The 16122-nt window shown below is 39.5% G+C and overlaps 2 protein-coding genes across 2 annotated transcripts; one reads left to right on the top strand and one right to left on the bottom strand.

Annotated features, from left to right (window-relative positions):
* Positions 1 to 1859: 1859 nt before the first annotated feature.
* vkorc1l1 (vitamin K epoxide reductase complex, subunit 1-like 1) lies at positions 1860 to 10889 on the bottom strand. Its single transcript, XM_046410013.1, has 3 exons — positions 10600 to 10889; positions 8060 to 8169; positions 1860 to 6339 (listed from the first exon to the last, which is right to left on the bottom strand). Exons 1-3 carry the CDS (start codon positions 10821 to 10823, stop codon positions 6113 to 6115), a joined length of 561 nt encoding a protein of 186 aa, XP_046265969.1. The 5' UTR covers positions 10824 to 10889; the 3' UTR covers positions 1860 to 6112.
* Positions 10890 to 13602: 2713 nt separating this feature from the next.
* On the top strand, positions 13603 to 15693 carry znhit3 (zinc finger, HIT-type containing 3). The gene is made up of 5 exons (XM_046410731.1): positions 13603 to 13795; positions 14419 to 14450; positions 14588 to 14653; positions 15135 to 15212; positions 15331 to 15693. The coding sequence occupies exons 1-5, from the start codon at positions 13728 to 13730 to the stop codon at positions 15531 to 15533; spliced, it is 447 nt and encodes a 148-aa protein (XP_046266687.1). The 5' UTR covers positions 13603 to 13727; the 3' UTR covers positions 15534 to 15693.
* Positions 15694 to 16122: the final 429 nt, after the last annotated feature.

The following is a 16122-nucleotide window of genomic DNA, read 5'->3' on the forward strand; positions in this document are numbered from 1 at the left end:
TTTTCTACAGGCCAACAACAGCTAGAAATTAATTTACTTACAAGAAAAATCAGATGCCCTGTAGTAGCAAGAAAAAAAACCCGACAAAAGCATGCATTAAAGCTCAGTTTGCGATGAAATCTTTTCCCTTTTCTTTTCCCTCCAGCCACACTGTCTCCGCTCAGCAGACAGCTTTGGCCTTCATATCAGTGTACATGTACTCTGCCTCCCACCTTATTTGAACCCCCCTGTTTTCAATGTCCACCTTCCGTTTAGCCACTTTTCAGGGAGAGGGGTAACGCTAGCTGAAAGGTGACCACAGGTAAGCTCACTCCATCAGGCTGCTGACAAACAAGCGGGACAGGGACGCGCCGTCGCACTAGTAGTGCATTGTGGGACTAGCAGTTCTAATAGTGTGGGCAATATACTGGTGGGCCAGATATAATAATTATTAGAAATTATCATGCGGGCCAAAGATAATTCCATTGGGCCTTGAGTTTGACACGTGACCTAAAGGGTTGAGTAATGGGCTGATTGTTGACAGTGGCGTGTTTTCACTCTGTTCACTATCAGTAACTGCTGGTGCCCTCATTTTGATTTGTCTTTAGATTGCTTTCAAACACACATTAGCTATCCTAGTAATATACTTGTTGTAGACATTTTATGACATTACATACATTTTATTACATAACAAAACATGTGAAAAGCCATGAAAACTGTTTTCTTTTTGAAGAGGTGGGGGTTGATCCAGCTGTATTTTCTGGTTGCATAATAATTGTTGCACAACTAGAGATTAGTGTATCAGTTAATGTGCCGTTCTTTCAGAAACTTCCTTGAAACATTAAAACCAAACCAAGAAGCTGAATCTGTATGAGCAAGTATCAGCCAGATATGACTTATCCACATTCAGTACTTTTCCTTAATCTCTGTGACATCAAGTATTAAAGGCATGGTTAACCCAGCAACAGGAGGGATACAGCATATGCTCATGTGCTTAGTTTAGTTAGTTAGTTTTAATATCCTGTCATATCAGAATGGTGTTTAATAGCATTTTATTGCATCTTTGTACGGTGTTGATTTTGGTCGTTGAATCAAAATCCTTCAGTCTGGGGGGGGGAATTAACATAACGTTAACAATAAGAACTTAAACAAAGAATGATATTCAGAGTACTAAAACTTTTGCCAGATGTAGAGAAATTGCTTTAGTAATTTCTTTATCTTAAATAAAAAGGGGAAAGAGAAGGTAAAGATTTGATGAGACTTCACAGAATGAGCTTAAAGGGGCACTCCCCCTTTAAGTTCACTCTGCTCATCACGAGGAGTGCTTCTAAGCCTGTGATAACAGTGACATGATTTCTGTCCCTCCAGAGGAACTTTCAAAAGTTCAAAAAATAACCCTGATGACCCTCTAAATGCTATCAAGTTGTACTGTGGAAATTGTATGATCCCCTTTTTGGTTTTTCCCCCTCCTATTTTGTCTCTTAAGTGAACCCTAACATCATGGAAGTGCAATAATTAATAGTTGGAATATCCCTTTGTAAGTGACAGACTAATTACTGTAATCCCAAACTGTAATTACTTGAGGAATGAGGAATCATAGGATATGTTCCATATTAACATGCAGACTAAAGACAAACATTTTTTACACAAAATGAGGACTGTGGATTTTGTTCTCCATCACTCCCAGTGAAAGTACATAAGGAAGGGATGATTACAACAAGCAAATCTGTTTCAGTGTTCATATGAGCACCTGACAATTGTTTTGGGAAAGACTTGGAAAAAGTATGAAACAATCTTTTTATGTCATAGTAACAAAATTATTAAATTTTGCTATATAGCAGCATTCAAATTCATTCAAATAACGTCGAGTGACAGGTAGATTCAGAGGGAATGTTTTAATGGTAGATCATTTCCACATGACAATGACACAATTAAAAATGTTCTCATGTCAATCTTTTTCCACAGTTTTCCCTTAACGTAATCTGGATTTAAACCGATTAGTTTTGTGCATCCTCCTGCCATTCATGTAACACTTTTCCATGTAAGAAAATACAGCATTTTAAAACATATTTGGCAATACAGAAGCAAACCCAGAAAGTTTTCCTCCACAAAGAAATGTAATAAACATTTTATGCTGACACATGGTTTCCTAGCCCTCCAACCCCTCAACCTTTTTTTAACTAAAATAACCCAGAATGTTAACAGTCTATAACGCTAAAGGGCATAATTAACAATGAAAAAGAACATTACAATCATGTATTTTAAACAGGGTGTATTCTTAGCTAACAAACATGTCCTAGCTAGACAGAATAAAGATGATAATTATATACTGGAGATCAGGAAGGAAAAAAGGAACAGCCATTGATTTGACAGAGAATTTTGTCTGGCAATTGCTGAATGGATTTTTGCACAGATACTGGATATCACATCTTTGGGAATGACCAATTTTATCAGATTACATCTTAAGGAAGGCAAGCAGAAGTGCCTGTTACAGTTACTATTCTTCATTTTACAAGGCTTTTACCGTTGCTCGTCTTTGGCTCAAGGCCTAGTGATCAAACAGAAGGCACTTTTGTTGGCATTGGTGATGCAACTAACATGGCAGTTATACCTCAGGGCCTAAATGAATATTAATGAGAATGTATCATCAATCAGTTTGACGTTCTTTTTGACATTAAATCACCACACAGCATGATCCTTTTAAAGGCCAAAGCATCTGAATTCCTTACCTCTCTCTTTAAAGTAACTGTGCACAGCTAGTGTAACAGGCTTGCATATGGCTGGAATCATGAACATCATAATAGGCTACCTATTGTACACTGGTCAGTTATATGGTCGATACTCACAGGACCCTTAGTCGTTGTCACAAAAACTAGGCAGCTATGTCAGTTTGACTTCTCCAAATAATAATAAAATAAAAAAAACGTGCAAGTGAACCCATATGAGACTAATCTTATATGTGAGTGCACAGGCTTTCCCAAAAGATGACAAAGACAAAACAATGTGGTTGTTAATCTTAATAATTCTGAGTTGAGATGAATAAGAACCTGATGCAAACCCGACAAGGCAATACTATTTAAGGAAGATCTTAAAGATGACTTGCTAGGAAATGATGCAAACATTTAAATCACTCCATGGAGGACTATATAGTTCATTCAAAGGACTGGATTGGTGGTTGCATGTTTTTACCACTTTACTACAAATCATGTCAACGCAACATACCATCTTCCAAAGCAAATCACTGTGTTTAAACGAATTTCTCTTCCAGGTAGCCACTGGTTCCTATTGTTATTGGTGTTCTATGAACATCAGCTTGCAAATATTTGAAATTTGCTTGAAAGGAAAATCTGAAAATGAAAAAAACCTATTGGTGTGGAGTTAGAAAGAAGTGTGCTCACTAGACCTCTGCAGCCTGCTGCTCATCTCTGCTTGAGGGTGGGCAGGCTTGGCACATTAGGCACTACTAGCATAGTTTACAGATTAAACTGTTGATGGCTGAGTTGCATTGTGGGTAAAGTAGGGTCTTGGTTTGAACGAGGAAGAAAAACTAATGGAATTAACAAGATCACATCTCTGCTTCTGCTGCATCAGTTTTTAAGAGATGTTGTAGTCATGCAAGGATACATTTGTGAAGTACTACTTTAAGTTAGCTTATCCATCAACAGAAACCTAGGCTGCCAAACTGCATCATATGTATCAGTTCTAGTTATAACTGTAACTCAAAGCGTAATCTTCACAGTGATGAATTAAGTGATTGAAGTGTTTCTCAAAGTTTATTCATCCCACAGTGAGGTGGATGGTGGCCTGGAAGAACAATTTCAAATATAAAACACAAACTGTGCTTTGGGAAATGGCCAACAGTGACATAACGCAGCCTACATATGATAAGTAGTAAATGGGTTAAAATATGCATGAGCAGACAACAATTTCACTTGGACAACATCCTGGAAAAAAAATAAAAAGTATCACCTCAGTTTCCATTTTCATACACAACCGATCATTTCATATGATGCCACAGGAAGCATGTCACTCAGATGGCTTTCCTGGCAGCAGGCATCATCAATACTTCAACATACCTCAAAAAAACTCCCCACTCCCCACAAAAAAAGGAAAAAAAAACTGTTCAGGAGAACTTTCTAATAAATGTGAAGGAGCATGGAGACAAGCAGTGATGGAAAACTATCAACAAGCTGGTTTAACACCACAGATGAATCACATTATTATAGATATTACTACGACTGTTCTACATCTTGGACAGTGTGTGTGAGATTGTCCTATGGCCAACATATGCTTGAAGCCAGGAGACAGTGTACCATGCATCTGACAAGTATCAGTGGCTTCTGGATGGAGAAGAGACAACGGTCCAACTCTGTCACTCTGGTACTGAACTGACAACACTGTGGATTTCAAGCAAAGCAACTACAAGCTATGGCTGCTGTCCCCTTATTGTGATCCTTTTATCCACAAACCTTGCTGTGTTAGATAAACCACTTGAAGCTTCAGTGTCTGCAGCTAGAAAACCACCAGCAACCTCGATATCTTTACTGCAGGTGCAAACATCCCACAAGCTCCACTTATGATGTTAGGTTTCTGCCTTATATGTCACCAAAGCATGACCTTCTCCAAGTTTTGTTCACATCCTGCAAATGAACTGTACCGGTAACTCAGCTTGGCAAGATCACAGTTACTGTTCGACATCAAAGAGATACAGACTGGACAGTGAACAAAAGCCAGGTGAGCATTAATGCAAGTGAAGCAGCAAGAGAAGAGATGCTTCTGCCACCAGGCCACTCTAACCCTCAACACACAATCACAGTGTAGCAGTCTTTGCTACCTCTGGATTCGATTACGGAGGGAGAAACACTTCACTCGTATCTTAATTTACAAAACTGGGATCATAAAAATAAAGCCTTGGACCTGTGAACCTAAAATGAGTAAAACTGGTGCTAACATGACGTTTCCCCAGTCCCCACCCACACCCAAAACATAAAAAAAGAAAGGTACTTCACCTTAACACTCCTTTAGGCACATAAGTCTTTATGGAACCCACTTGAGTGGTGGTCAGGAATGCTTTTCACAAAAAAAACAAACAAAAAAAAAACCCAAAAAGAACCAAGTGAGGGTGCCTTTATGCAAACTTGGTGAACTGTTCTATTCTGACTCTGTGTTGGTGGCTTCAGATGAAGCAATAACCACTAACAACAGAGAAATCCCCACAACTCTGAACTGCATGCCTGACCAGGATTACAGGACGGAAGATGTCCCAAGCACACCTTTGGACTCTTCCAACAACCGTGACATTGATCACTTCATTTGTTCCAGATTCACTGATGTTTTCTCCTTTTCCTTAAGGGTTTGTGTTAACACTAAAATCACAATCTAGCCTGGAATATTGCTCAGCAGCTATTTACAGAATTGCAAAACAAACAATCTGACTGATCTACACACAATATCTCACATTGCTCTGTGTTTATTTTTTTTAGTGGTCCTCTTCAAAAAGAAACATACTACAAAGTGTAAACATGGAAAAAAAAACTATTCTGTATAAATGTTAATCGTTCTACCCCCCCCCCCTCCCCACCCTGCCATAGAACCTTATATTCAAAGTGTACGATGACCTAATGAGTGTTTTTATATATATATTTATTTTTTTTTTAATTTTGGGACCCATTATTCAGTTCTGAGTTTTAGTGCAGATCCGCTGTGCAGTAATAGGACCGTTCTAATGATTTCAAGTAAACGCCTTTATTGTCCTGTTTTTCTTCCATTCTGCGATCCTTTTTTGTTCAAAAGAGAGCTGTCCTCCATCCTTCTGTACTGTGGCGTTCTGCCTCTGCTTGCTCGGGTTGATGTGTTTCCCCACAGCCAGCCCCTTCCTTAAGTGAGTACAATGTTAAACCAGGAGAAAGTAATTAAAAGAAAATCATCTGTCACTTACAAATCCTTCCATGTTTGCAACATTGAGATGTCAGGCCCAACATTTAAGTTAAATTTCTTCATTTTTTTGAACACACAGCAGAATAAACATTGTTTGGAAGCAAGGTCTCCTGGTGGCAAGTCAAATGTTCAGAGGTCACACTTCTTTCTTTTGTTGTTGTTTGTGTATCTTATTATTCTTGCCGCTTTCGACAGCTTAGTCCTGCTTGGCCTGAAGCTGCTGCTTCCAGGCCTCATTCAAGTAAACTAGTCGCTTGTAGTTGAGAATAAAGAGAATGAAGTTCAGAGCATATGTGGTGATGCAGATGATGCAGAAGTCCTTTAGGACAAAGTAGAGGATGTAGCCCAGGTAGAGCGAGCCCACCACCGACAAGATGGATGTCGTCATGAGAATAAGGGCGGCCATTGCACTGACAGTCATTCCTACGGCAGAAACACAAACTAAGGCTTAGGCAAATAACCATGAAAAAAAAAAAAAAAAAGACACAACCTTGGAACACACAAAGCAACCTGATCAGTCTGCTCTTTCAGCCTCAGACAGTTCTCTATTTATGTTGCCAGCATCCTCGTGACGACCCTCAGCTTAAACACACAGCAGGCTGGTCATATCATTCTGTTGTCACATGAGGTGCAGTCATAGTTCTAAAGCTAAGTTTTCTCAGTGTTTATGCTGGTAATATTTCATTTTGTTTGTAACAATTACAGCTAGGCAACGTCTTTTGCTAGCAAAATTATTTAATGTACCTTGTTATTAAGTGGGTATTCCCTTTCACTCTCACCTTGAGTATACTTCATATGAACATCGGACACTCTGATTGATCTGTTATTCCAAAACATCAGTGTTCCATGTCTATGCTGAAAGAGTAGATTTCTGGTTTCTCTTTCTAGCAAAATACTCAGCTGAACAGGTTCTGGTGTGTCTGCACATGTCTGAGCCCTACAGACTGACGAAGCACAAATAAAGTGCACGATCACTTCGAAGCAATGTTTTATACGCTGTCAGTTTCAGTGATTATTAATGATAGTCAATGAAATTCTAACATGCATGTGATGCAGTGGTGTCCAGTGGTGGACTTTAACTAAATATATCTACTCACGTACTCTCATGTGTACATTTGAGATACCTGTGCTTTGAGTAATTCCATTATTTTACATTATACTTCTATTCCATCACATTGCAGAGGGAAATTATTTCCATACTGCAACACCAAATGACATATGGCATGATAGAAGATTTTATCCATACTGCCCACCACCATGCTCTTTGTAACATCAAATTACAATAAGGGAAAAACATAATGACTACAAAATGAATTTTAAGTGGACATCGGATTCTACAAAGTCTTTCTGACAGTTGTCTAATGCTGTACCCCAGCATTAATCAGAGATTAAAGCTTTGGTTGTGCAGATAATGAGGTCTTGCCTACACACAAATACTGGACAGGTCAAGGCCTTGAGAATAATGACAGTTCTGAAACTGAGTGGTGTTGCCTTTAATATGGAAATCTTGAGCAGCTGTAGCAGTTTAGTATAACTGGGCTGCTATTGTGTTAGTCAAATGAGTGCTAACTGCTGTGGCTAAAAGGACCTCTTGTTCTGTGCCAGCGCCAGGTGGCCAGGCAAGCCTACAGGCCACTCTGCAGGCAGACATGTCAAACCAGCATGACTGAGTCAGCAACACCAAAGTACTGAGGGGAAGTGAATGTGACAGTGAATGTAAACAAGGTGCTGATCATAAAGTAATGAGTCACTTTAGGATCTCTCTGACCTGTCAGTGACTGGGACAAACACCGCATTAATAAGAATAAAACTGAAAAGGCTGAAGTCGTTATTTCTAGAACAGCAATCAAGACATTTGAAGACATCTCTGCAGTCTAAGTAGAAACGGATTAAAAAACAAAGTTCAAAAAACACGACATACTGACTCCAGTTCAGTAAGGTGAGCTTCAAAAAGCATGAGACTCCCATTTAATAAAATCTTTATGTATAGCCACTAAATATGATGTCAGTATCATATGAGTCAGGATTAAACAAATATAGCCATGACAGGCTAAGTGTTGAGTCAGGACTGGCTGTTAGTACAATGGCTAGTGAGATTTGTTATCTGCATCAGCAATATGTGAGCGAGAAATTGACATCTTACCTAGTAAAAGCTGAAAGGCATAAAAGACAATCCCGTAGACACTGTTGGGTTGGTTCAGTGCACTGTCATTTCCAAAAATTGAGCCCAAGAGTCCAAATCCTCGACCCCACCTAAATCACACAAAAACATCAGCAAAGACGGCAGGAGTACAGGAGAAAACTGTGGCAAACACAAACAACTAAACAAACCGGATCACAGTTGACGACTGCCAAAACCCAGGTTTTCCAAACGTTTGTTTTCCAAGAACCTGAAATATCAGCTGAGTGAGTTTTTTTTTTTTTTTTTTTTTGCTTGTTTGTTTGGTTTTTAAGCCTCACGTCTTGTTTTGTGAAACAAGCAAATGGTCCAAAATGATTCAGCTAATAATTCATTTTCTCTTGATCAGCTAATCATTTCACTGATGAAACCCATTGGGACTTCTTAAGAGGAGAAAATAAGTGCAGCAAACAAAAAGCATTTTCAATTACACCGATGTGACTTGAGCACTTCAGTGCATGTGACAGATGAGAGCCTGTATAAGACAACCGCTGTATTTATCTGATTTTAAGAACAAGTCTCAACTCAACAGTCTCAAGAGGGTAACGTTTGTCTGACCTTCTGTGGCACAAACACTGGTGCTGAGGAAATATTCTCTCATCCCCACCTGTTAAGACCAGTATGTTGATCGCCACTGATTTTGAACCTCTGCAACACTTCAGGTCTCATTCCAGTTAGTGTCCTTATAAGACTAAAGCTTTTGCCCTATTGCTCATCTTTAAGATTGTTGAGATTCTATTTGTGTCAAATTTCAGTATCATATTTAGGTGCAGCTGACAGATTCATCTAAGAGTTTCACTCAGCAGGAATGTCCAACTTATTCAGCAAGTTCAGCAAATATCACTCTTTTTAATGTAGTCTGAAACAGTCGCTCTGCTCTCCGGTGCTACAAACAATTTGATTGTACACTTTATTTCTTGCAAAGTTTCTTATTATATTCTTATTCTATTTTAGTAAACATTATGCTAGTTTTTCATGTCTCATTTGCAGCTATATATAATCACATGCTCAGCTGTACCTCAGAGAATCCATCTTGAATTTTAAAAGCATCTGTGCAAGTATGTTTCATCTTAAAAAATAAACATCTGTGCAACATATATAGCAATCTTATTTCATTTATCACTTATTTCTTATTTTCCTTGTGTATAACACTTTCCCATAATGCAGAGAATCATGCTTGCCATTATTTTCCAAGACTGTTATTCTGACTAGTGTTTCAAGATTTTATCTTAAACTGATAAGCATTTGAAGAGGCATGCACAATAAAGTCTCTATTGGAGACTGAACTAGAAAATACTTAAGTTCTTCATTTAGAATTTAGAGGGAATAAGCCGTGTCTTTCATTCAGTCATTACTTCACAATTTGGAAAGATATTCATTCACAAGGCCACAACAAGTGTGTCTATAATACTCATACAGACAAGTCACTCACTCATCTTACAAATATGTGATAACTCCTAGACAGGTTGCATTCCAGTTTAATGTTGCTGTGAGTATTTGTCCAGGCCCTACAAAAGACTCTCATTCAGTCAGATTCAATAGGTGGGATGGATTTTCATTAATAGCTGCATGGCCACATTGAAGCTGGTGTGGCAATTTCAGAACATTGGTTTTACACAATAAATGTGATCTAACAATATAAATGAATATTATTTTAAATGACTAACTGCTTGGAAACTTTTTGGAAGTAAACCAACTCTTGTTTATGGCAACAGTGTGCCACTGTGAGTAGCACTTCAAAGTAGCCAACATTGTTACAGTCCTCTCCACTGACCTCTGGAGCAGTTTTGTGCACTGTCCCTTTAGGTAGCTTGGGTGTAGGGGTTAACCCTTTGGACAGACTGCTAGCTGCCCGGAGACATTACCACAACAGCTAATGACAGCAGTGTGACAGCTAACGTTAAATGATAGGTTCAAAAGGTGCCCAGAATTATCATCTTTAAGACAACCAACGAATAAAAAAATCCCAGTTTTGCTCGGCGGAATGAATGACCCCGTCTATCAACAACACATACAGCAATAACGTTAGAGTGAACGAGCTATCGTCAACTTTTGTGCTAAAGTTGGTGCTACAGAGGTGTTTACCCTTAGTTACATGTATGAAAGCATCCAGCATGCTCAGTCAACTAACATTAGCAATCGACAGCTTATCAGTTGAGAATCTCACCATGCTGACGGCTCTCTGTTGATAGCTGACCGGCTAAGAAGTACAACGTTAACAAATGGGTTGCGTTAGCTAACGGTTAGCAAAGTTAGCTTCATCGAGCTATGCTAGCTAATGATGTATCTATTAAATGATAAAAGTTAACTTATTGTAGACACGTTATTTAGCGAGCAGTCAGCTCGAGTGCGCCAGCAACTATAGTTTGCATTTAGCATTAGAAGTAGAGGGCAGCTCTCAAATGTTAGCGGAGTTCATCTGACAGTTTAAACCGGGCAGCCCTTCCCAGATTGCCACAATAGCAGACAGCTTCATTGAGCGCTCTTTGCTGAATTCAAATTACCTTGAGCTGAACACTTTTGAACAGGTGATGGAGCTGCTGACGTCGCACATAGCCTTATAACTCGGATCCCGAGCCTTTTCCCTCTCGACGTGAAAGGCATATAGAGACAACAATATGCCCAACAGGCAAACAAGAAGCCTAGCTATTCTTTCCCACCGAGGGGTGGACACTCTCAGGACGGGCGCCGCCATCACTCTCTGGCCTAGCTGGAGACACGCATACATACGCAGCGAGTTCGCCTGTGAGACAGAACTGCGACGTGGAAAAGCGTCACACCGTGCCACACCGTCAGGGGCGGGCCGCCGCGCTGAGAAACAAAACAGAATAGAAACACGGATGGCCGCGTGATTTTGTTGTATTCTTCATATCTCATTTCAGAGAAGGCTAACAGCTGAAGGTAATGAACACTAACCTCACAATGTGCAATTCAAATTACATTTAAATTCTGTAGATATTTATGTTTCCATTACCCAAACACATATAACTCTGAAAACAAAGATTCAGTCCAACTTGGAATATGGGAAGAGATAAATACATGCAAAGCGAAATAACAAAAACCAAACTATACATATTGATATTTATAAATAACAAGCACAATGCAGCCTTCTTATGGTATGGAACATAGTCAACATTTCCCAGTCAAAATTATGGAGCGACACGATCACGTGACCACATATATAAACACAGGGTGACATCACCTGTTTACTAGTTCTGAGACTCGTCTGCGTAAAGTGTACACCGTCGCTTTCGGTCTCCAAATGGCGACAGACATGGAAATATTTGTTTCTTTTGAGGAGGCATATTACGATCAATATGACTATTACAATCTGCTCGAATACTCGTGCCATGCTTCTGGCAAAGGGAGAACCAAGAGGGAAATCGAGCTGAACACAAACCGCCATTGCCCCGCAGGACACGAGAGGAAGATTGCAGAAAAATTTCACAACAGCCAAATGAAACGCAGGAGAACCAAGAGCTCATCGTCTTGATGTCTTTCCTCGATGTTTACAGGTAACAGTGCACCTTTGTAGCTTGAAATTAGTGTTCATGCATGGTTGGGAAAAACAACAACATTCGGCCCTAGTGGCAGAAAAACAATCTCCTGCTCGGATATTTACATAACCTACGAGATCCTGCCGATTAGTCAGGCAGTTAACTTCCATTTATACGAGGTGAACAACGCCTGTTTGTCTGGGTGCTTGAAAATTCGTGTTTGCTTTACCCTACCCATCAGATTACTCTATTTGATAGAGTCACATGGAGCAGGTATTTCCCTCGTCATGTTTATATGGCAGTAATTCTGTTTGTATCGTAATTAAATTAAACCTCTCTGCCAATTTTTTGCGTGTGATAGACTATCCTGACAAATTAAAATCTGAGCAGCTGTCATCCTAACTCAGTGGAAAAGGACCTGAAAACGTGTAGTCATATAATCATTTTGTAAACCGAGAAAATAGATAATGAAATAACTTGTAGGTTGTGGGATGATTTGTCATGACCATTTAATTCTGATTTCCATACAGAACCGGACAAAAGTTGGATTTCTGACGGTGACCGTGGCCAAGTGTCTCTGCCTTCCCTGACCCAGTGACTGGAGTGCTGTTACCCTGAGAATACACTATATTGCCAAAAGTATTCACTCACCCATCCAAATAATTGAATTTAAGTATGCAATTACTTCCATGGCCACAGGTGTATAAAATCAAGCACCATTTGTGAAAGAATTGGCCACTCTCAGGAGCTCAGTGACTTCCAGCATGGCACTGTGATAGGATGCCACCTGTGCAACAAGTAGCTGCATCCAAGCCATACATCACCAAGTGCAATGCAAAGCGTCGGATGCAGTGGTGTAAAGCACGCCACTGCTGGACTCCAGAGCAGTGGACACGCGTTCTCTGGAGTGACAAATCATGCTTCTCCATCTGGCAATCTGATGGACGAGTCTGGGTTTGGCGGTTGCCAGAAGAACGGTACTTGTCTGACTGCATTGTGCCAAGTGTGAAGTTTGGTGGAGGGGGGATTATGGTGTGGGCCTGTTTTTCAGGAGCTGGGCTTGGCATCTTAGTTCCAGTGAAAGGAACCCTGAATGTTTCAGCATACCAAGAGATTTTGGACAATTCCATGCTCCCAACTTTGTGGGAACAGTTTGGGGATGGCCCCTTCCTGTTCCAACATGACTGCGCACCAGTGCACAAAGCAGGGTCCATAAAGACATGCATGAGCGAGTTTGGTGTGGAAGAACTTGACTGGCCTGCAACCCAACAGAACACCTTTGGGATGAATTAGAGCGAAGAGTGTGAGCCAGGCCTTCTCGTCCAACATCAGTGTCTGACCTATCAAATGTGCTTCTGGTAGAATGGTCAAAAAAATCCCCTAAACACACTCCTAAACCTTGTGGAAAGCCTTCTCAAAAAAGTTCAAGCAATTATAACTGCAAAGGGGTGGACCGATATCATATTAAACCCTATGGATTAGGAATGGAATGTCACTTAATTTCATATGCGTGTAAAGGCGGATGAGTGAATACTTTTGGCAATATAGTGCATGTCCTTTAATCAGTCATGACACAGCTCTCCATTTTATCCTCTACTGTAACAAGACCTCCAATTCTCAAGTTACAGCTGTGCAAGAATAGTTTGTGTTGGGCTATATAGGTCAGTGTTGTGTGCTTGATAAACACATAGATAGATGTAGTCATTTCTGTGAGTGCATAAGATATTATACTGTATTTTGATTCAATAAAAACTGATGTTAACTACACCGCCTTGGGTTGTTTTATTTCTATTGCTGAAAACTGATAATAAAAACAATTTCCTGTTAGTTCAATACAACTGGTTTAATTCTGTAGGCTGTGTTACAGGTTTGTCATGGTTCTGTATGTTAATGGTCTCTGTATTCTCTTGTTTTATTTTTCCTTACTTGATCAATGGTCCCAACTGTTTTCCTGCTCTTTATTGAATACCAACTGGGGTTTAGGTTTTCAGTTCCAGTTAAACGCACCTACTTTTATTTTGAAGGACTGCTCAACCGGAACTGATGTCACTTTTTCACCGGGCTTCGCACGTTTGGGCTACTAGCGAATTGAATAGTTTATTCATCATTTATTTATTTTTTTTGTACTTGCCAAAATGCAGATATGTAGTGTGTGCAACGAACATACACCGAAGTACAGATGTCCAGTCTGCAAAACAAGATAGTAAGTAGTTTTACATTACTGCCTACGAGCTAGCTATCCCCCAGTTAGCTCCCGGTTTGTTTGTTTGTTTGACTAGTATCTTTAGTCGCTACTCAAACTTTAAAAACAGTCACATGTGAATAGATAACAACAGCCAATTCTGTGAAGGACAACTGTCTGTTTTTTGTGTGCTGTTTGCAAAAGAATGGCAAATAAACCGGACTTATCTATTTTGAGCCAAAGCTAACTTACAATTAACTTACGTTACTGTATCAGCATTGTTTGTAAAACACTGCAGTGTTGGTGCCCAGAACTTTAAAACACTGAGATGCCTGGAGCTAAAAATAAAGAAACACATGAGCGTATACACAGAATATACCACTGACTGAATGTAATGTCGGTAAATTACACGTGAAAACAATTTTGGACATCAACACCACATGGGACGGCAACCCACATGGGTCAAAGTGATTTGCGACTTGAAGTCATAGACCGGTATTCTCGCTGTTGAATGAACTAACTTAGAGATCAACTACTATTTTGACTGTTTAATACATGGATTAATTGATGTATTCTTTTGGTTTGGATTTTTAATCGCGGAAACAACAGTGTGCCAGATAAATTACTGTTTTTTTCCCTGACAGCTGTTCCCTTGGCTGTTACAAGAGGCATAAAGGTAACTAAGATTGGTTTTTGCATTTCAAGTGATGTACTTATGTGATGTGTGGGCCACCTGTGATCATATTCAAGAGGAAATGTTCTGCTGCTTGTCATCCAATAGCCCACCATCTCATTTCCTTTTTTTGTCCCTAGACACTTGTCTTCCTATTGAGCAGCCCGCACCCACTGAACCTGAAACTAAAGAAACCTTCAATACTGGTAAGATGTTAAATCTCGCACCGTTCTTGTCACTATCACACTTTCTTTAAGTACTGCATCCAGAGCACAAAATGAATTGATTATAAGAGGAGGGCAATATGGATGAAGTTAGCAGAAACATGGTCAAATTCATGTTGACCGAGTAATGTAACTTGTCCTTTCATACCGTTTTAGATTGATTTGTCATGAAAACTGTGAACAGTCACTGTTTTATAGAAAGATAATAAACAGTATACTAGTGATTATTTATAATGCTTAGTGTCCAACAGCTTGGCACCAAACTGCACTCATTTCACCCTCTCACTTCACACTGAGGCAGCTTGGGTACTGCAAGCTGAACTTGAAAAGTGGTGGCGAATATTTGTGTGACTTAAACTTGTCCAAATTGTCTTCTAATTCTCCCTTTAGTAAACAAAGTCAGACTTCAACCTTGATAATTTTCATATGCCTTGTGTGAAATACTTTTGGCTTTACTTTGCAGAACCTTGGACGGTTGAGGATCTTCTGCATGAAGATGACATCATTGACAAAGTACCTCTACAGAGACTTCAGCTGTTAGGTATTAAAACATCAGTTTTTCTACTGGCAGCATCACGTGTCAAGTGCATTTACCAGTGACCACACAAAGTTTTCAACAAAGTCAGTTGTGGCTAATACATGTTTTGTTTCCTCTACAGGTCAGTCAAAGGAGCTGAGAGATCTTCTTTGCAACCCCCACCTGAGACAGTTATTACACACTGTTGACGGTGCAGACAGCAAATGTGATGCGATGAAGGCTGCCATGCAGGAGCCTCTCTTTGTCGAATTCTCAGATCAGTGTTTGAAAATTGTAGAAAATGAAGCAAACTCAGTAAATTCCAACGAAGATGGTGATTTGTAAACTAGTTTTCTATATTATTAATCTTTGATCAGATTTTTTTGTGGGACAGACAATAAGTATTTTAAATGTCAAATGCAATAAGCCACATGTTACTGTAATCCTTTGTGCTGTTCCTGTCCTGTGTATGTATATAGTGTACAAATAAATGTTTTCAAACTATCAGTCCTTGAGTCCATACCAAAGGCTTTACAGTACAGTTAACGAGTCACTTGTAAAATGGCTGATCACATGTAGACACAGTCTGAAGTAGAAGGAAAACATTCTGCAGGCAAAATTTTAGAACAGACATTTACTTCAACAAAACAGTAATTTCAAGATTAACATATTTCAAGTTGTCCCTTGGTACCACTGACACAAAAGTATACTGATTTCAAATTCTAAACTGTCATGATGATTCAGACACGCATCAGTGGATCTATAGCTGGAACAGGTTAAAAGAGTGGGCTTGTTTAGCCAGCAAAGGAAGGTGCTATATGCTGTCCCTGTGGGTAATGTGTTGCATCAAACGAGGAGAAGCGGTTAAGTTACATTAATAAAAGTGTAACACTTATAGCAAAAAGTTGTTTTGAATATAATAAAACTTGTTGGT

This window comes from Scatophagus argus, chromosome 14, assembly GCF_020382885.2.
Source record: "Scatophagus argus isolate fScaArg1 chromosome 14, fScaArg1.pri, whole genome shotgun sequence".
Classification (NCBI taxonomy): domain Eukaryota; kingdom Metazoa; phylum Chordata; class Actinopteri; family Scatophagidae; genus Scatophagus; species Scatophagus argus.